At 42.5% G+C, this 21,669-nt stretch overlaps 1 protein-coding gene across 2 annotated transcripts in view; it reads right to left on the bottom strand.

Moving 5' to 3' along the window:
* Positions 1-14,619, bottom strand: part of MICU3 (mitochondrial calcium uptake family member 3) — a 79,153-nt gene extending 64,534 nt beyond the window's left edge. The window contains exon 1 of one of the 2 annotated variants that reach the window (XM_059685558.1): positions 14,183-14,619. In XM_059685558.1, coding sequence (XP_059541541.1) covers positions 14,183-14,572 — 390 coding nt within the window. In that variant the 5' untranslated portion in view covers positions 14,573-14,619. The remainder of the gene's footprint in view (positions 1-14,182) is intronic. The other variant, XM_059685557.1, reaches the window with a different exon arrangement.
* Positions 14,620-21,669: the final 7,050 nt, after the last annotated feature.

Genomic DNA, 21,669 nt, shown 5'->3' with positions numbered 1-21,669 from the left:
CCTAACAGCAGAAGGACTGGGAATGACTGGTCACTATGACACACACTGACCACCAGGGGGCAGACACTCAATGCAGGAGCTGCCCTCTGGTGGTCAGGGCGCTCTCACATGGGAGGAGCTCTGCTCAGCCACAAGCCAGGCTGATGGCTGCCAGTAAAGCAGTGGTGGTGGGAGCCTCTCCTGCCTCCTCAGCAGCGCTAAGGATGTCCGACTGCAGTTTAGGCCTACACCCCGCTGGCAAGTGGACATCCCCCGAGGGTTGCCGGGCTGCCAGAGGGATGTCTGATTGCCATCTTAGGCCCAATCCCCCAGGGAGCGGGCTCTAGCCAGCAGGTGGTCATCCCCTGAGGGGTCCCAGACTGTGAGAGGGCACAGGCTGGGCTGAGTGACACCCGCCCCCCCCGAGTGCACAGATTTTTGTGCACCAGGCCTCTAGTCCTATATAATAAAAGAGATATATGCTAATTAGCCTCCATATGCTAATTAGTCACAACCAGTATGCAAATTGACCATCCCTCCAATGCAATAAGAGAGGGATATACTATTTAGCCCTGATATGCTAATTAGTAACCAGTATGCAAATTGACCACCACTCCAACACACAAGATGGCCGCCCCCATGTGGTCAAAGATGGCCACCACAAAATGGCCTGCAGAGGAGGGCAGTTGTGGGGAATCAGGCCAGCAGGGGAGGGCAGTTGGGGGCGTCCAGGCCATCAGGGGAGGGCAGTTAGGGGTGATGGGGCTGGCAGGGGCAGGCAGTTGGGGGTGACCAGGCCAGCAGGGGAGGGCAGTTGGGGGCGATCAGGCCAGCAGGGGAACAGTTAGGTGTCGATCAGGCTGGCAGGGGAGTGGTTAGGGGAAGATCAGGCTGTCAGGCAGAAGCGGTTGGGAGCCAGCAGTCCTGGATTGTGAAAGGGATGTCCCAGATTGGAGAGGGTGCAGGCTGGGCTGAGGGACACCCCCACCCCAAGTGCACGAATTTCATACACCGGGCCTCTAGTATAATATAAGTTATCTTCTTCCATTCGGAGACTTCTTTGTATTTTATTAGATACTAGAGGCCCGATGCACAAAAATTTGTGCACTTGGGGGGGGGGGAAAGAGGGGTCCCTCAGCCCGGCCTGTGCCCTCTTGCAGTCTGGGACCTCTCAGGGGATGACCACCTGCTGGCTTAGGCCCAATCAGACATCCCTCTGGCAGTCCGGCAGCCGTCGGGGGATGTCCACTTGCCAGCGGGGAGCAGGCCTAAACTGCAGTCGGACATCCTTAGCGCCGCTGAGGAGGCAGGAGAGGCTCCCAACACCACTGCTCTACTGGCAGCCGTCAGCCTGGCTTGTGGCTGAGCAGAGCTCCCCCATGTGAGAGTGCCCTGACATTGAACATCTGCCCCCTGGTGGTCAGTGTGTGACATAGTGACCAGTCATTCCCAGTTCTTCTGCTGTTAGGGTCAGTTTGCATATTATCCTTTTACTATATAGGATAGAGGCCTGGTGCATGGGTGGGGGCCGGCTGGTTTGCCCTGAAGGGTGTCCCGGATCAGGGTGGGGGTACTGCTTGGGTGCCTGGCCAGCCTGGATGAGCGGATGATGGCTGTTTGCAGCTGGTCACACCCCCTTCAGGGTGGAGGTCCCCACTGGAGTGTCTGGCCAGTCTGGGTGAGGGGCTGAGGACCATTTTCAGGCTGGCGGGTGACTGAAGCTCCCAACCTCTCCTTTTTCTCTCTCTCTTTTTTTTTTAATTCTGGGATTTATTTACCTTCTATGGCTGTCACTGGAGCTGAGAGCCAGCTTTAGCTCTGAGACTCGGCTCCAGCTCTGAGACCTCAGCTGCTGAAAGCAGGTATCTGGGCTTTGTTTAGCTTCTATAATTGAAACACTGTTGCAACTCCAGCTCTGAGGCCCGGCTGGCTGAAAGCAGGCTTCTGGGAATTGTTTAGCTTCTATAATTGCAACATAGTTGCTTAGAGTGCAGCTCAGAGCACGGCGGCGGCAGGCGGGGAACCTTGGCTTCCTCCATCACTGGAGCAAGCAAGCCTCCTGTTCGCTTCAGCTGCCTGGCTGCCGGCCGCCATCTTGGTTGGCAGTTAATTTGCATATCGCCCTGATTAGCCAATGGGAAGCGTGTCGGAGGTACGGTTAATTACCATGTTTGTCTATTATTAGATAGGATTCTGTTTTAATGAAGTGAAATGTAGCAGTATTTACCATACTGGATTGTGCTTTTTAAAAATCTTGTCTTATTTTGAAAATCCTCCCCCTCTTAAGTTCAAAATTTTATTTTCATATATAGTCTTCTAAATACCTTAAAGTTTCACTTATCACATTTAAAACTCTAATCCAGTTGGATTATTATGTCATAAAGTAGGCATCTAATTTTATTTTTATTTCCCTCATAGCATTTAACTCTAATCAAGCCCTACTGTCTTGTATATTATTATTGTTTAATATTTAAGAACCACCTTAGTTTAACTCCTTTCAAAATAATAATATTGGTTTAATATATAGCCACTGTTTAAGAATTAGTCCATTTTTTCCAATTTCTTCATTCATCATTACTTCTTGAATTTCATCTTTCTTTTTATGTTCATTTCTTCCTGATATTCACCCTTTAATAGTTCTTTTAATGATGATCTGAGACTTGTAAATTCTCTCAGTCTTATGGAAATAAATTTGTTTTGTTCTCATTCCTACATGATAATTTATCTAGGTATGGAAATCTATGTCGGCAGTTATTTTATCTCAGCATTTTGAAGGTATAGTCTACTGTTTTCTGACTTCTACCCATTGCCATAGATTCATCTACAACAGGGGTGGGCAAACTTTTTGACTCGAGGGCCACAATGGGTTCTTAAACTGGACCGGAGGGCCGGAACAAAAGCATGGATGGAGTGTTTGTGTGAACTAATATAAATTCAAAGTAAACATCATTACATAAAAGGGTACGGTCTTTTTTTTTTTTAGTTTTATTCATTTCAAACGGGCCGGATCCGGCCCGTGGGTCATAGTTTGCCCACGGCTGATGTATAATCAGGCCAAAAGCTATCCCTTTATGGAAATCTGCCCTCTCTCTCTTTATCTTTGATTTTAGTTTCACTAGAATCTAACTAAATATAGATTAATTTTTATTTATCCTGCATCAGGACTGTTTATATTTCCCAACGTCTTTGTTTGTTTTAAGAACTCATTATCTCTTAGAATATTGCTTCTCTCATTCTCTCTATTCTCCTAGCTGTAACCCCTGCTAGATAAATTGTAGATCATCTCAGTCTATTTTCCATTCTCATAAACTCTCTTTAATATTTGCTATCTCCTCTATTAAATTCTCTGTAGTTTCCTTAAAATTACCTTCCAGATTACTAATTGCCTCTTCAGTTACATCTTATATCCTGCCTAACCTTTCTAACCTCCAATGATCATATTTTACATTTCTAGTGCTATTTGAGTCTTTATTATAATCTATTTATTATTTTTCATTGTGTATTTAATCTTTTTGCATATATTTAACTTAGAGACTCAACCAAATTATTCTATTATTAAGTTGTTAGGAATCTAATCAGCTGGCTCTTTCTTATAGAACTTTATATTTTATACTTCTGGATTATAAACTTATCCTCTTGTATAACTTATTTATAGAATTTAGATATGGCCAGTGTTCAGGGCATTTCCTTCCAAAGAAGTTTTGCATTTCATTCTTCCAGCAACATCAGCTTTTCTCAGCTTGGGTAACACAAGTTTTAACTCTGAATCCATATGAGGTAGTAAGTATGGGACCATGTTTATACAGTCTCAGGAGAGTCTTTTTTTCCTACTTAGAGCTCAGACAGACATCTTCAGATTTCTTTGTCATCAACTTTTACTAGATGGATGATTATTTTCTAGCTCATTCTTTTGATAAGTCCTATAGCTTTAGAAAGGAAAGGTCTCAGTTTTAACTTCCAAAGGTCTTATCTCCTGTCCCCACATAGGCGTAGTCCCTAGAATTCCATGAATAATGATGACCCATCACTCTCCCAAATAAGCTACACCTCACAGTGTTCTATTATTAGTTTCCTCTTTATTTCTGCCCCTGGCAATTTTCCTTAATTCATTGTAAGTACAATAGGGTATTTAAAAGGATGTTTAAAATATTTTTATGACTGATATGCTGTATTTGTAGAACCAGAAATCTAATCCATTTATTTTATTAAATGGGCATTCCATAATTTATTTATGCATTTTAATTTCATTTCAAAGCCATTTTCCCAACACAACTGTAAGACTAAGAAAGACTGATAAATATATTACCTGCTCTTTAGTTTTTCTTAGAAAGAGAACTCAGACTTTTAGCTTGTCACAATAGCACAAAGAATAAAGGTTACACGTTTCAGGCTTTATTGCAATTAGATTGGGTCAACAGACTAAGTTTTGGTCAGTGAAATGCAAATTAAAGTCTTTTTTTGAGACTTCCTGGAAGGCCATTTAAAAGGTGCTGACTCAGCTATATAAGGAACCCGTAACAAAGGCAAAGCTCTTTATTGTACCCTGCTTCACTATATTATTTCCATAATCACAAAATCACTGAGTTTAAAGCCATTGTAGAGGGCAATCATAAGTAGATATTGGCAAAGAGATCATTGTAGAGGGAGGACATGAGGGAAAGGATATGAGGAAGATCTATATTTTCCCAAGCATATGCTAAATATTTACTAGTCGGTGAAGATAAAATTGCTTTTGGATTAGGATGTAGTGTGGTGAATGAATCAGTAGGTATACTACAGTGTCTTAACCAAATAATATAGGTTAGGTACCTCTGATCTTTCTGCTCTTCCCCACTCCCCCCCACCCCTAGTACCTTGTTCTTCCAAATGAATTAAAGTCCCTATGGCATCACTCTGCTCTCCTACAATTAAGAAAGCATAACTGCAGACACTTGTATCATACAGGACATTAAAGAATGCCACTTAGGAAAACTTCCTGAATAAAATATACCACCAAAAAATGGAAGAGATATGTTTCTAGAACTTCTTCATCTGCCTGTAATCAAACAATATATCCTTATTCCCTGAGTAACTCCTGCTCTTACATAGCTGACATTCAGATAATCCCTCTCTGGGTTCACTTCTCCATATCCTCCTAATTTTCACCATTTTATTGAAAATCAATGTTCAACCCAATTTATGGCTGTAGCCATGTTCCAACTTCTCTTGGGTAATGGTTGCAGTAGAAGACCAAAGACACAATGGGCACCTATAATTTGCTAGGAAATGGCAGCAACCTTGAGAAGTTGGCCTGCTCCCTACAGTTTTATAAAAATTAAAAAATAACTACTATAATAATTCAGAATAAGATCTAAATTTTATTATTTGGTGATATATATGTATAATATTTTTTATAAATATTTGGTTCACAATAGCATCCAGTATTTGTACTTTTACCAATAATATTTAGAACATTAGATCCAAATAAGAAGTATAGATTTTAACCTTACTCCCTAAATAGGATGTCTTGACTTTGACTAAGTCTGTGCTATAAAATACTAACACTATATTCTTTACTAGGACATAAAATCCTGCTGTGACCCATTTACTTGTACAGGAAACGGTCTGGAGGAAGCCATGAGACAACAAAGATTGGTGAAAGTTCGAGTCACAATGATTTACTTTCACTGTAAACCCTAGACCACAAGCTGCCTATTATTGTCCTTAGGATCCCATCATTGATCCTGTTGGTATTAATATCTCAAAACCTTTCTTAGTCTCCTGGGGATAATGAGTGAATGTTCATATATATATATATATATATATATATATATATATATATATATATATATAGAGAGAGAGAGAGAGAGAGAGAGAGAGAGAGAGAGAATTATAAACCATATCTCATCTTTAGAGTTGTAAGAATAACTTTAAAGTGGTTGGAAGAAGTACAGAACTAATGGGCTAGAACTAGTTTAAACTGGGTCTAATCTATGACAGCCTTTCTGACATGATGTAAGCCTGTTAGAAATATTCACTTTTGAATTATTGCAAGCAGTTTGAATAATCTACTATATTACTTCCAGGGAAAGGAATAATCCAAATATTTCACTTAGTCAATACTTATAGTATCAATTGGATAGATATTATCTTTATCAGAGGCAGAAAAAAAATGGAATTATTTTAAATTCTTTTATATACACTTCCTATGCCTAAATTTTGGAGGTGGAGTTGAATATTAAAATAGTTAAAAGACAATTTAGTGAATGGAGAAAAAAGCAGAACACTTGGATTCTATTTTCCCAATTTGGGAAAATGAGCAAACAAATGTCCTAGGCTAGTCAATTTAATGACAATGCACTAAACTTTCACATTTTACTTAGCTTATATAATCTATCAACACTTGAGAGAATAAAGGAGTAAGGTAAAAAAGTAATATATTTCAAAATTCCTGCTTAGTACACAAGTGACTAGGCATTTTCTTTAATGCTAGATAAACAGCCATAAATAGAACTTGTTTGACTTTTTTAAACACATTTTTCTCTAACACAAAAGTATTTACACTACACAAAATAAAGTTACTCAAATTCTCAAGGTTTGGCACAATTACAGAAGATCAGTTAGAACTAATATTCTATAGTTTAAACTTGCCTATCAAGTTTACACAAAAGAATAAAATCTGTAGTATAAGTTTGTATATTACCCATGTGAGTTAAATATTATATTATGGGGAAAAAGTACTAATCAGATCATATTACTAAGGGTTATACATCTCAAAAAAAGGAATCCTAAATAATAAAAGAGAAACATGGTAATTGGCATACAACCGCTACCCTTCCCATTGGCTAATCAGGGCAATATGCAAATTAACTGCCAGCCAAGATGGCGGCCGGCAGCCAGGCAGCTTGAAACTAACATGAGGCTTGCTTGCTTCAGTGACGGAGGACTCTAACGTTCCCCGACTGACGCTGCAGGCCTCTGAGCTGCAACTCTAAGCAACTATGTAACAAATATAGAAGCTAAACAAAACCTCAGAAACCTGCTTTAGTCCGCCGCAGGATCACAACATTGTAAGCAAAGGCCAGAAACCTACTTTCAGCAGCAGAGGCCTAAGAGCTGGAGCCAAGCCTCAGAGCTAAAGCTGGCCCAGAATAAAAAAAGAAAAAAAAAATGGAGCGGTTGGGAGCTTCAGTCACCCCCAGCCTGAAAACAGCCCTCAGCCGCTCACCCAGACAGGCCAGGCACCCCAGTGGGGACCCCCCACCCTGAAGGGTGTGTGACCAGCTGCAAACAGCCATCATCCCCTCACCCAGGCTGCCCAGGCACCCCAGTGCGGACCCCCATCCTGATCCAGGACACCCTTCAGGGCAAACTAGCCGGCACCCACCTGTGCACCAGGCTTCTACCCTATGTAGTAAAAGGGTAATATGCCTCCCAGCACTGGGATCAGCGGAGCCGTGAGGCCTCCCGGCACCGGGATCAGCGTGACCGGGGGCAGCGCCCAAACCCCCCCCCCCCGATTGCCCTGCGGCTGTGTGTGTGACAGGGGGCGGGGCCACAACCTCCCTATCCACCCTGCTCTGTTCATGACAGGGGAAGGCGCACCAACCCCCTGATCAGCCCTGCTCTGTGCCTTTTAGCAGGGAGCTCCCCAACCCCCTGATTGCCCTGCGGCTCTGTGTGTGACAGGGTGTGGCGCCTCAACCCCCTGATTGGCTCTGCTCTGTGTGTGACGGGGTAGAGCCATAACCTCCCCATCGGCTCTGCCCTGAGTGTGAGAGTGGCGGCGCCCCAACCCCCTGATCGGCCCTGCTCTGTGGGTGATAGAGGGCGGCGCCTCAACTCCCTGATGGGCCCTGCTCTGTGTGTGACAGGGTACAGAGCCCCAACCCCCCTGATGGGCCCTCCTCTGTGCGTGACAGGGTACAGAGCCCCAACCCCCCTGATGGGCCCTGCTCTGTGCGTGACAGGGGGCAGTGCCCCAACCCCCTGATTGTCCCTGCTCTGTGCGTGACAGGGGGTAGTGCCGCAACCTCCCCATCAACCCTGCCTTGAGTGTGACAGGGGACGGTGCCCCAACCCCCCAATCGGCCCTACCCTTAGCGTGACTGAGGGTGGCAATACAACCTCCCGATCGCCCTGCTCTGTGCATGACAGGGGGCAGCACCCCAACTCCCCAATCGGCCCTGCTCTGAGCCCGACCAGGGGCTGCACCTAGGGATTGGGCCTGCCCTCTGCCACCCGGGAGCAGGCCTAAGCCAGCAGGTCGTTATCTCCTGAGGGGTCCCAGACTGTGAGAGGGCACAGGCTGGGCTGAGGGACCCCCCTCCCCCCCAAGTGCACAAGTTTTTGTGCACCGGGCCTCTAGTCTACACTAATAAAAGAGAAACATGCAAATGGTGTCACTCCACTACCCTTCCCACTGGCTAATCAGGGAGATATGCAAATTAACTGCCAGCCAAGATGGCGGCCGGCAGCCAGGCAGCTGATGCGAACAGGGAGGCTTGCTTGCTTCAGTGACAAAGGACTCCAACGTTCTCCGTTCTCCGCCTGACTTGCCGGCCTCTCAGCTGCAACTCTAAGCAACTATGTTGCAAATATAGAAGCTAAACAAAACCCCAGAAACCTGCTTTACTCAGCTGGGCTTCAGCCAGCCGGACCGCAACATTGTATCAAATACAGACGGTAAACAAAGGCCAGAAACCTGTTTTCAGCAGCCGAGGCCTCAGAGCTAAAGCTGGACCAGAATAAAAGTTGTGACAATGTAAAAATATTCATTGAAAACCTACATTTCACAAGTAAGCTAAAAATTCATTTTATCATTTAAAACTCCTATTTAATCATGAAAATGCAAAACAGAAGCAAATTAAAAGATGTAATAGTACCCTGGTCGGTTTGTGCAGTGGATAGAGCAGTGGCCCACAGACAAGGGGTCGAGGATTACCAGTCAAGAGCACGTAACTCAGTTGCAGGCTCCATCCCCAACCCTGGTCTATGAGAATCAAGTTGGAAATTACATTAAATCCCAATAGTATTACCTGAATTCCAATTTGAAATACAATTTAGTATTTTTATTTATTTATTTTGAATGTGGAAATTACATTGACCATTACATACACTTTCACTAAAACTGATTAATATGCATTTCTGGACAATTTCTAAGTCTTGGAAGAGAATTACAGATGTTAAATTTTTTTAAAATTTAAATTCAAGGTCATGACAATTTCATTTCCTAATTCCCTATGTGAATCTAAATAAAAGGATACCCATAAAATGCTGTAACTATCATTCACTGCAACCCAGACAACAGGTGCATGCATTTCTATAACTCCAGGTTTTGTATAGCCAGAGGAGGAATATTATTTCCAAATTCATTCAAATTTTATTCTGCGATTTACTTAGGAAAAAAAAACCACTACAAATTGTCATATGTGAATTTACACCATGATCGGGCCACTAGCAGGACAAAGTGATTCAGAAAACCAAAAGAGGTGATTGCCTAACTTAGCTTCCTAACAACGTTATTTTATACAAAATTAACCTATCTTCAATTTCTATGTGACTTCCCTCACTCTGTAATGTTTGTATTTTAAACATCTGGCAAAATCTTCGATATTCTGAAAGAAGAAGCATAGCCTTGTCTCAAAATGTGCTGTCCTAAAAAGAAGTTGGAAAAGAGATAAAGTGAAAGAAACTTAAAAATGAATGATTACTGGCAATTATTATAGAAATAAATAAGAAAGATACAAACACTGTTTTCTTTTTTACTTGAGAATAAAAATAAGTTGCTTAGAGCTTCTTAAGATTAACAAATCATAAAATAGATCATGTGTTCTGTATAATAAGTAAAACAATGGATTAAAGTATGTTAAGCAATCTAGTAAAGTAATTCTGGATCTGAAACAAAAAGGCAGTTATAGAATAAAACTTTTTTTCCATTAATAAAAAAATAATACTTTAAGGCTAAAACTAAAAGGTTCTAAACAGAATCTTGTCAACATCTCTTTATAATATTAATAAAGTTCAAGGCCATGTTTACTAAAAAAATTTTGGCAAGATAAACTTGCACAATTAAAATAAATATAGTGTCACGTGATTTGGTTTCCCAAAGCCTGGAATTTTGACCTTAACTGAAGTCTTCCCAATTCCAATGCTATAAATAACGACTATAGCTGAACAAGATATTAAGCTATTAATTCTCACAGACTGTGGTTGCGCCTTTTCAATATGCAGGTCCCATGCAAGTATTTGATATAAACTTATTCATTTGACAAACTTTTATTGCATATCTATCAGGATTATGTCTCATACCAGGCAATGATACTATAAAGGTGATCAAGACCAACACAAGACCTCTCCTTAAAGGGCAAAGACAAGCAGAAAAGACAGGCAATTAATAAATAACTGCAAAAAGTCATCATCTTGGAGTGTATGGTAGAGTTGGGGAAGGACGTCTGGAAGTTCAGAGGCAATGTCTTTAAAAATGTTCGAGGCTACAGTAATAGAACATGCTGCATGTCTGTAGGTTACTGCTGCATACTGCCATCAGTTAAATTAGTCTCATAACACACACAGGGTAATTTATATGCTAGGCTATGTTCAATATAACATACTGCTTAATTAAAAGAGGCTTTATAAATCAAGTGTTCTTGCTATAGTTTTAAACATCAAAAGGAGACATTTCCACCACTTCAGGAAAATCAAATAAGCATAATAAATGAAGTGGCAACACAGGTTTAAAATACTTCTGAAAAAATGGCAGACTGACCTTATGAGTTTCTTTCAACCTCTTCCTCCCAAAACCACATTAAAATCACAATAAAATATTTCTTAAAAGGTATAAACATACAAAAACTAGGAAAGAGAAAAGGACACTCAAGAAAATTCATTAATTTTTTATAAACTTGAATAGATGGGGGGAAGGTAATTGACCAGAGGAGCAGAGGCACAACCTGGGTACCATGGAGGAGGACACCAAACAGAAGCAAGCTAATTCGGGTTACAGATCTCAGAAAGGATAAGGCCTTGGGAACACAAGGAACTGTGTTGGCAGAGAAAGCTGTGAGGCTGAAAACAGAGGATAACAATATGTAAGTACATCACTGGGTATTCCCCCAACACACATGTTCTCGCACATACATGCAATGTGCTGTGCATCCAGGTTACTGTTCCTCCCACTTCTCCCATTCTTTGGAGAAGCTCAATGAGACCAGAGAAAAATATTTATAAAATACTGGGATGTGGATGCCACTCTAATGAAAAGCCCAGATCACCAAATAAAAAGCCATGTTCCTATAAAAAGAGCTTCTGAGAGGCCTCAAATGTAGATAGGCAACAACCACAGATATGTGGAGGAAACCTCAAAATGATAGTGAAAGCATTGAAAATAAAATATAAAAAAGGACCTGGAAGAGATAACACAATGCATGGAGCAGAAGACAACTTAAAAACAAAACTATAATTCATATCCTTATAGTAAAAAGAGACACGTAGCAGCCATAAAACAAAATAGATCACTGTAACACACGAACACCGGGGAACAGAGAATAGTTCTTCGAATTAAAAAATTAGGATAACTGAGATAAAACGTTCAATAGAAAGGCTAGAAGATAAAGTTATCTCTGGAGATACAGATATCTCCCACAAAAGCAAACCAACTAAAAAAATGAAGTAGTTGGAACAAACGAAAGAGTAGAATTAGATCAGGAACTGTCAGAAGATGTAACTTCAAACTAATAGAGGTTTCAGAAAAAGAAAACAGAAAATGGAGAAAACTGTCAAAGAAATAATACAAGAAAAATATATAGGCCCAGCCGGCATGGCTCAGTGGCTGAGTATCAATCTATAAACCAGAGGTCAGGGATGGATTCCAGATCAGGCCATATACGCCCAGGTTGCAGGTTCGACACTGTGTGGAACGCGCAGGAGGCAGCCAATCAATGGTTCTCTCTCATCATTAATGTTTTTATGTCTTTCTCTCCTTTTCCCTTCCTCTCTGAAAATCAATAAAAATCTATTTTTTTTAAAAAGTATACAGAACTTTCAGACATGAATTTCCATACTGAAAGGGCCCTAAAGTAACTAGCACAATAAATGAAAAAATGTCCACACCAGTGATTATTGTTGTGAATTGTTTAAACACCAGGATAAAGAGAAGATTATAAAAGTTTTCAGAGGGGGGGAAAAAGGTCCCATACCAAAGTAATAATGATCAGAATGTACAATTGGAAACTTGGGAAGGGTAAGATACAGACTTTAGTAATTATTTGACTTCTAAAACAATGTATAGATACTTTCACTAACAATAAACAAGACCTATAGAAATAGAGAAATATGCTAATTATCCGGGATGCAATAACAGTTGCCTGGACAGGAAGAGGTTGCACGTGCAGCGTTGGGGGCAGGGCAGCAGGGCCCTCCGCACACTTGCGCTGGGGGAGGGCCTGATCAGCAGCGTCCATGGCTGCTTCAAGGGCTGGAGAGGGAGTGGGTGGTGCTGGGCGATTTCAAATCGTGTGCTGGGCTCCTAGCAGTAACATAAGCAAATAAATAGAGCCATAAAGTAAATAAATGAACAAATAAAATTAAACAAATTGACTGAATGCTCACTATGTGCGAGGGGTACCATTCTTTTTTAAAATGTATTATCTCATTTAACTCTCATAATGGTATGAGGAAGACACTACCAACCTCCTTTGCAGGTGAGGAAACAGGCTTTGAGAAGTTGAGTAACGATACAATCAGTAAGTCGTGAACTCAGAGTCCTGGCTTTCTGAGTATGGTCTTTTAAATTAAAACTGCATGACCCTGTCTCTCAACTTTAAAAGTAAAATTTATTTTTTTTAAAGAAGAAAACAAGACTACTTGATGTTTCCTACATTCCTATTCTGTTCCCAGATCAACTGTGGTTGATGCAAAGTTCTGTCTTTGTCCATCAGAACACAAGTTTAATGTATCATATATATACTGGAGGCCCAATGCACGAAATTGGTGCAAGGGGCTCGGCCCTCCCGGCCCCGGCTTCATCCAGAAGGTTGTCTGGAAGGTCGTTCGGCTGACTCGTCTAATTAGCATATTATGCTTTTATTATTATAGATGTGTGTGGGGTCTGGAGGATGCAGGTTGAAGTATTTGCTAGTGTTTTAAATATTCACTGTATAAAAGTACTTTATGCTTAGAATTTGTGATTTGCTGCTAGAAGGACAATTAAGTAGATTCCTTTACCTAAATGCGTCAACAGCCTCCACCAAAAGAAATGACACACCTACAGCATCAGATCGCCACTGTGCATCTCGTGCAAAGAATAAAGGGTACATACATTTCATTGAAAACAGTTGCCTCTTTTCTAAATTATTGTCATCCGAGCCCTTCACACTCCTCTAGTCCTGCAAGGAAAACATTCCTAGACGATTTTCCTAGTCATTTACGTGACTGTTAAGTATCCTGATGCAACAAAAACATCATGTCCCTGTACTCATTCTTCCCTTTTACTCATCCTTACCTTATATTAAGTACTAACGATACCGGAACATGTTCGTGCGAATTCCTCTGTAGGCGTCAGCCTCCTTTAGTCTCCTACTTTCGCTGTCCTGTCCATCCATCTTCTCACTTATTGTCCCTATTTAGGAGATTCTACCTTAGGGAACGGGTGGAGTGGGTGGGCTAGATTCCTTTGATTAGGTTTTTTGTGTGTGTATTTTTTTTTTCCCTATCTGGTGACATCTTCATTCTTTCTGACCTGAGATAACGACTCTACACCGTTTTGGCATTTGGTCCTTTGCGACTGATGAACAATAATGTCTTTTAAGACCTCGCAGCCCCGCCCCGCCCGGGCCTCCGGGATCACTGCTGTGGCCGCCCGGCCGGCCGGTGAGTCCCTCCTCTCATAGGCCGCCCTCCGCTTTCTGCAGGGCGTGACCTTGGTTTTCGTTTTGTTTTGTCCTGGTTTGGGGTTGCCCTTGCTACGCGGTCGCTGCAGCAACCTCCGAGGTTCTCCATCATCAGTGACAGCACCTTCCGAGCCTTGGCAGCAGCTGCATGCGCACCGGGGCTGCCGGCCTACAAGGTGTCGGTCTCGGTGGCGGGAGGGCCCTGCCCGCGGCCGCAGAGCTCACACCGCCACCACCTCCCAAGGCCGGGGTCACGGGGTCACGGGGCCCGCACCCCGCGGGCCCGCCCCGCACGCAGGGGAACACCTGGCGGACGCTCGCGCTCGCGCACCTACCGTCTCCTTGGCAGCGGCGACCGGGATGGGCAGCAGCCCCCGGCCGCGGGGCGGGTCCTCCGGCTCCAAGTCGGCGCCCTCGGAGGGGCGCCCGGGGTCCGGCGCCCGCGCGGAGTCGGGCCGGGGGTCCCCGTACAGCTGGTAGCACACGAGGCCGACCAGCCCGCCGCCGGCCGCCGCCGCGAAGCTCAGCTCCCCCCAGCGCCGCCGCCGCCTCCACGCCGCCTCCGCCACAGCCCGGTCCTCCTCCTCCCGGCAGGGGCAGGGCCGGCCGGGAGGGCCCGCGGCTGTCCCCACCGGCCGCCCCCACGGCCCGGGGAAGGGCTGGTGAGGGGAGGGTGCCGGCGGGAGCCGGGGCGGCGGCCACAGGAGCCTCCGCAGTGCAGCCATAGCGGAGCCGCCGGCCCCGAGCTGGAGGGGGCGGGAGGGGGGGGTTTGGGGGAAAATCTCGCGAGAAGTCGGAGCGTGGAGGCGCGCGCGGGGCGAGAGCGACCCCTGCGAGCGCGAGGCCTGCCTGGGGGACCCCGGGCCGGTGTCCGCGGCGGGGACGCGGGGTCTCCCGTCGGGGTCAGGGGGAGCCTGGGGGACGGACGGCTGCTCCTTCGCCGCACTCGCAGCCAACCCCGCAGACAGCACTGCGCCTGCCCCGGCGACACCTGTCGCGGGCACCAGCCCCGCGGCGGCCAGGTCAGCCGAGCCGGGGGAGCCCGGGGTGCGGGGTGCCGGGCGCCCCTCCGCCGGCCGCGCCCTCGCCCCTGCCGTACCGGGTGGTCTGCGGTCGCTAGCAGCGCCCCTCCGAGGAGGTCCCATCGCCTAACGGTCTCCCGATCTTCCCACGCGAGCTCTCCAATCGTTTGTATTGTGTCTTGAGCCCAACAGAAATGAGGCAGAAGCCTAGGCTCAAGCCATGCAAACGGCAGATTAAACTGAAGGGGGTTTGACTACACAATGAAAGCTCCTGGACTTTGGATCGGGGGAAGCTAATGCTGTTTAGCTTTTTTAGTTACCGTTTGAATATATATATTTAAAAACATTACCATACCCGAGGCCACTTAATTCAACAAATCAGAACTGTCTTGAAGAATACCCTTACTTTTGGAGGGAAGCTGTTGGGTTTACATATAAAATAAAGAACTGATGTGTATTGTGCCATCTTCATTCTTGTTCTACTTGTCTGTTACACTGTCAGTGTCACTTGTGTGTGTGTGTGTGTGTGTGTGTGTGTGTGTGTGAGAGAGAGAGAGAGAGAGAGAGAGAGAGAGAGAGAGAGAGAGAGAGAAACACTGGACACCAGGGTCTAGAACTCAACTTCCAGAATCCAGAGCTGTGGAACCAGTGACTCAGCCACCGAGGGCCCGTTTTCCATCTGATGGTGTCCCGCTCCCAATGACAGGTTGACGGCGGTTTGCACCCTGCCCTTTTCCCTCAAACAGCTGTGTCTAAGCCCCAAGAAGTCAGAGCTACTTAGTATTTAGCCCAGTTCCTGGCACATAGTAGGGCCTCAATGTTTATTAAATGGAGAGAGGAATTTATTATTACTGTGTGGCGGGGAGACCAAGATAGAAATGGTAAATCAGGAGAGAAACGAATGTAAAGTAGCTCATCGGCCACCAAAGGAGATGATAAAGCAAGCAGCACACCTGGAAATGAAAGGAATGCACATGGGAGGCCGAAAGGAGAGAGCCGAGGAGTTGGTAAGGAAGGATCAGAGGGTGTGGTCATGGAGATGGGTTCACGCAGGAAGTTTTGTGATTTTGTTACTTGGGCCCCATCTTACATGTACGTTGGCATGATCCTGCTGGACCTAGAGCCTCGAAGCAATAGGCTTCCACCTGTGGGCCTCTGAGGAATGTCAGCATGATCCACCGCCAAAGGTCACTCACTGACTTGACCTTGACAGCTCCCTCCCTTTTTGTTCTTAATGTCTCACGAGTGACAACCACCAAGCTGCCAGTTGTGTACATTTAACCATCTGACTTCAAGACCAGTAACAATCTGACCATTACATCTGTCCAGTCTGACTTCCACAACTTCTGAGTTTATATAATTTCCGGGGCCTTTGCTGACAGTGTCTCTCTGTTTAATTCTCACTGTTGTCTTTGTCCTCCATTTAGTGGCAGGAACCTCTTATCTTACATATTTGGGAAACAAGGAATAGCAGCTCAGATTTGCTACTAGTACAGCTTCCTGTCTAACAAGTGAGCCCTTTTTCAGTTGTTATATCCTTTTTTTTCATGCCTGATAGTGATTCAAGTGTCTATGCCCATTCAAAGCTGTTTTCTGGTGGAGAATAGCTTCAGAATAAAACAATGACCATCTTTTATGCAAGAATAGCATTAGGGTAGCAAAACAATCTTTCTAAAAATGTAACTGCTGGAACTGAGTATACACATACCATATGACACATCAATTTCACTCCCAGGTGAATACTCATCAAAAATTGATTACTTTATGCACACCAAAAGACACGGAGAAATATTTGTAATTGGCCCCAAACTAGAAAGTATTCACATGTCCATCAACACTGGTATGGATTTTCTGTGTGTGTATGGTACATTCATATAGTTGAACGCTCTATAGCAAGAAAATTACTGAAGTGCAGCTACATGCAATCCTGTGAGTAAATTTCACAAGCAGAACATTGAGTTAAAGAAGGCAAACACAAAAGAACCAATTGTATTATTATATTTTTAAAATCAAAATGACACATATTTCAGAAATATAGTGTTTTGGGGGTAGAGGATAGTGACTGAAAGGGAGAAAGGAGGGTTCTGGAGTTCTGTTCATGTTCTGTTTCTTGATCTAGGTACGAATTAGACAAGTATATTCACTCTGGGAAAACTCACAATCCCTTTTCATGTATGTTATACTTCAATAAAAAGCTTATATAAAATAAAAAATAGAATTTCTTCCTAGTGCTCTTATACTAATGTGTTATTTACTAGAGGGCTTGCTCAGTTCTGAACTGTACAACTTAGAAGGAATGTATAGAACTTGTGAAGAGTTGAGATAAGAGTGAAAAATTGAAGAGTTGGAAACTCATGGAAAAGGTAGATAATCTTGTTATAGCTTTGAAAGATTTAACCAAGGAGCACCTTAATAAAAGTCTTTTGGTACCTAAAAACCCCTAAGAAGATGCTCGTTAACTATTCTCCTTATTTATTAAGGAAAAGCCAAAAGGAACGTCATATTTTAAGCAACTACCTAGTGTCTTATCTTCTTTGAGTTGTAGTACGTTCTCCTGTAATGTCCGTATGGCTAGACCCAGTAGGTACCTAGTAGTAAGGCCTAGTGCAACCAGTATATACCCTTGTCTTTGGCTCTAACCCCAGACTGTCAGGTGTTGGATGAGAAATTGCTTTAAGGACAGATAACCAAACAGAAGGGCCGTCTTCAGAGCAGATGGACAGCTCGGCACCAAGAGGAGAAATCAAGCATAGCATAAGGTAAGTCAGTGTACATCCTGCATGAAGCTTAGGATGGCAAACCAGTATTGCTTCTTGCCAACTCCAATTGATTGGTATTGGTTACCCAGAACACTCTGATGAGCAAAATTTTCAGATCGGGTCCAGAATTCATAGGAAAATGCCTTGGTGGATGAATATATCTGCTAAGAGCAGGCTATTAGACTGAGCAGAGCTGCATTGTTGAGCCACCATAGGTGTTTTTTTTTTAATTTTTGTTTTTTTGCAACTCTTCAATTAGAGAAGACAGTGAAGATAATTGCAGGAACAGATAAATTAAAAAACATTTAAATTTTCTGTAGTATACATGTGAACATGTTGTATTTACCCTGTAAAAATAGAAAATAATTTAGAGATAGCCAAGTCTGAAAAAATTTTAACCTTTTAAAGGTTTTTTTGTTTGTTTGTTTTTTGTGGGGTGGGAAGTCTTTAGTGAAAACTGTCGAAAGAAATCTTTAGCTACAAATGGCAAAAATTTACCTATCTTTTTTTTAATCAAGAAAGGAGTTTAACAACATCCCGTCCCTTCTGGGGTTAATTGGTTTTAATCAACCTATATACAGACATTAATATTAATTACTTTTACTCTTTCCAAATAATTATATTTGTTTTTCCAAAGACTTAGAGTTTAAAAAAGTCATCTCAGGCTTGGACAGAAATAACTGACTATCCAGAGCCAGTGGAGACTTGAACGGAGTCTGCAGTGAGCCAGTGAAAAACTGTGCCTTTACCAGCTGGTAACCAACAGGACCCAGCTCTCATTGGATATTGCAGGCTAATTAAGTGTTGCTTTATGCTAATGTTGACTTTTAAGTTTGATTAAAATAGGTTATTTCAAATTTACGATGATATAATACATCTAAGCAATACTGAAATTTATTACACTTAAAAGTTTTATCTTGTCCACAGCAAAGTAGTCATTCTTAAGGCAAGGGGATAAATCAAGTGATTTAGATCACTATGCAATTTTTTTTTCTGTTAAAATAAATCAGCTTGCCTCAAACACGAGAGATTGATCTAAAAACGAAAAGTCTGAAGTATGGGTTTTCATAAATTCCTTGGCAACTGAAGCATATCAAAACTCGTCTGCACTTTGGAAATGATTGTAATTTTTTTCAAGATTGTCTCAAATCTTATGTTCAGGAACCTGTAAACCTCAGACCACCACATCAAGGGGAATGAAGTGAACCTTCCCCTGATGCTAAGACTTTTTAAAAAACCACTAAGTGAGCTACTCTAACATCATCGAGCAGGTGCACAGGTCTCCTCGAACAAATTGTTCCAGAATAGGGAGGTCTGTTCCTTCACCCTTGCGGTGCTAGACAAGGAAACCATGTTTGATTGGGATTTTACTGTGTGTGGTATTTGTTTCAGGGCATATGCTGTGATCAAAATCTATGTACTGGAGCCTGCGTTCTATATCTAGAATTAACCATTGAACTCTTGGCTATGGCTGAATATATTACATGGACTTACTTATTAAGGAACTGAGCAAGTCCTCTAGTGCCTGCCTATGTGCCCGTGAAGAATTTGTCCATAAAGTGATTTTTATGTAAAGAGGAACACTGAGCAATGATAAAACCAATATTTGAAATTTGAGATCTTTATCCAAACCAGGGGCTCTCTCAGACTGAAAATAAAGCAAATGAAGAAGGAGGAGCTAAACATTAATTAGGCATTTTAAGTCTTTTACAAGTGGAAACAAATGAGAGATGAATTTCAGAAAACACTGTGAATGTGGTTTTGTTCTTATTTCCAGTCTGGAGATGAAAATTAAAAGTTCCTATAACCCTCTCTGATAATTATGAAGGACTGGTATGCATTCTACTGGAAGAGGTAACGAGGCAGAGATGTGAAACAAAGGTTGGGGACAGAGGTCTTAAAGGTGATAACTGACCACGACGCAGCTTTACATTGAAATTGATTTGGGCTTTTATGTGAAATTAGTAAAATACCATACTTTGAAAGATAATTTACCAGTACATATGCTATAAGTGGGTTATGTTAGAGTAAAAATTATATAGCATTTACATAATAATGGGAACTTGCAGGTACAGCTACAGAAATATTGTGTTATGTTTAAGAGCACTTCAGATGTTGGAAGCTCATGTATACATGAACATTTTTATTTATATATTTGCTTTTATAAAATATCAATATTTGAGTGTCATCCTTAGAACCTTCCTTATCGTTGTTAAAGTCCTGGTTTTAAGGGAAGGAGAATTTAAATAATTTGAAGACAGAGGTTTGTGAAAATTAGTCTATAGAGCAAAGTTACTGAATTCTATTTTCCAACTAAGTTTTACCTTGAAATTTGGATAGAACATCATAAAATGTTAGGTTGGATGGGACCATGGAGATAACTGAGTCTGAGGCCTGCATCTTAGAGCAGAGGAAAGTGAATGAATGGTCCTTCCCAGGAGACAGTCCTGACCTGGCTATTGTCTGCTCTCCCTCCCCTCCTGGCACTCACTCCCAATGGGACTCTGCTTCAGTGGTTCTCAACCTTCTGGCCCTTTAAATACATTCCTCATGTTGTAACCCAACCATAAAATTATTTTCGTTGCTACTTCATAACTGTAATGTTGCTACTGTTATGAATCATAATGTAAATATCTGATATGCAGGATGGTCTTAGGCAACCCCTGTGAAAGGGTCGTTCGACCCCCAGGTTGAGAACTGCTGGCTTAGATGAAACTTCCTCCAAAATGCTCGCACCATTCCAAGGCTGGCTTAGTCTTTACCCTGCTACCTGCTTTAACAAATTACTTTGAACTTCCCCATCATAGCACCACCACTATAATGTTCTCTACTTGTTTGTATTTGCCAACTAGACTGTAAGTAGCAGGAAGATAGAGGTTGTGTTTTGCCTTTTAACAAATACAGACAGCACCTGTTCTACAGTAAGAAGTCACATATTTTTTGACTGAGAGACAAATATTTGTTTTTATAAAATGACTGAGAATTCATGTGAATTTAACATGAGTATAAGTTCTTTCTTCAGAAGGATAAAGCAATGCATTGAATTATTGTTCAAAATTCAGAAACACAAGCCAATAAACTACTAGGTTAAAATGATTGCCCTGAAAAAATATTTTTTTCAATAGTTTCAGCTCATTGGAAATATTTGTAATTTATTATATTGATAACTTTGAGGAAATACTAGTGGATCTGAGTTGACTGAACTCACTCCTAAAAGGTTGCTGTCTGAAACTTTCTTCTCTTATTTTAAAAAATCCACGAAGAGATTATTTGCTGTTGTGATCATGTCTTTTTGTTGCCGATTCTGGTACATGCTGTTTTATGGGTGATGCATTTCTCAAAGAACTGCTCTTCGTTTTGTATGACAACAAAGTACTCCGAATCCAGTTCCTTGCTACTGCATGCACTTGACTTAGCTCCTTGTCCTTGAACGCAGTTCACAACTTCACTGCCAGCTAGAAACTTATAGCCTAGTTCACAGGAATAGCTGGAGTCAAGTATTTTCAGCGTCAACACTTTCAAGGTGTCCTGACAGCTGCACAAAAATCTGCTGAGCTGTATTTCATTCCTCATGGGATTATTGACATTTTTGCAGTTTTTCTGACTTTTATCTTTGCCAATGACCTACTCATTATCATTGGGCTGTTATTCTGTTTTTGTTTTCGAAAGTGAAACTTGCAGGAGGAATTTACCAGTGACTTGAAGCTGGAGAAGTGAAACTTGGCAGCATTCCTTCCCCTCTATCAAGGTCTTCCCTCTTGGCTTCCTCAGGGTCTGGGAGCGGGTGTGCCCACACCGTCCTCTAGTGGCTGTCCTTTCCCTCAGTGCGTGGATTTTATGCCCAGGAGTTCTTACTTTTTAAGAAGAAGGATATTTTGCCCAGTGTGCATGCGTTTTCTAACAGTCAAGTTCAATGTAAGTCTTTGAATATACATTCTATGACCCAGAACCATTCTTAGGGGAAATATAAAAATAAATTTAATAAATCAAAGCAAGTACTCAGGTTTCTGAAAAGTCTTTAGGTGTATGTCAATCAACCAA

This window comes from Myotis daubentonii, chromosome 2 (assembly GCF_963259705.1).
Source record: "Myotis daubentonii chromosome 2, mMyoDau2.1, whole genome shotgun sequence".
Taxonomy (NCBI): domain Eukaryota; kingdom Metazoa; phylum Chordata; class Mammalia; order Chiroptera; family Vespertilionidae; genus Myotis; species Myotis daubentonii.
Note: the sequence above shows the minus strand (reverse complement) of the source record. Positions and strands in the feature narration are given on the sequence as shown.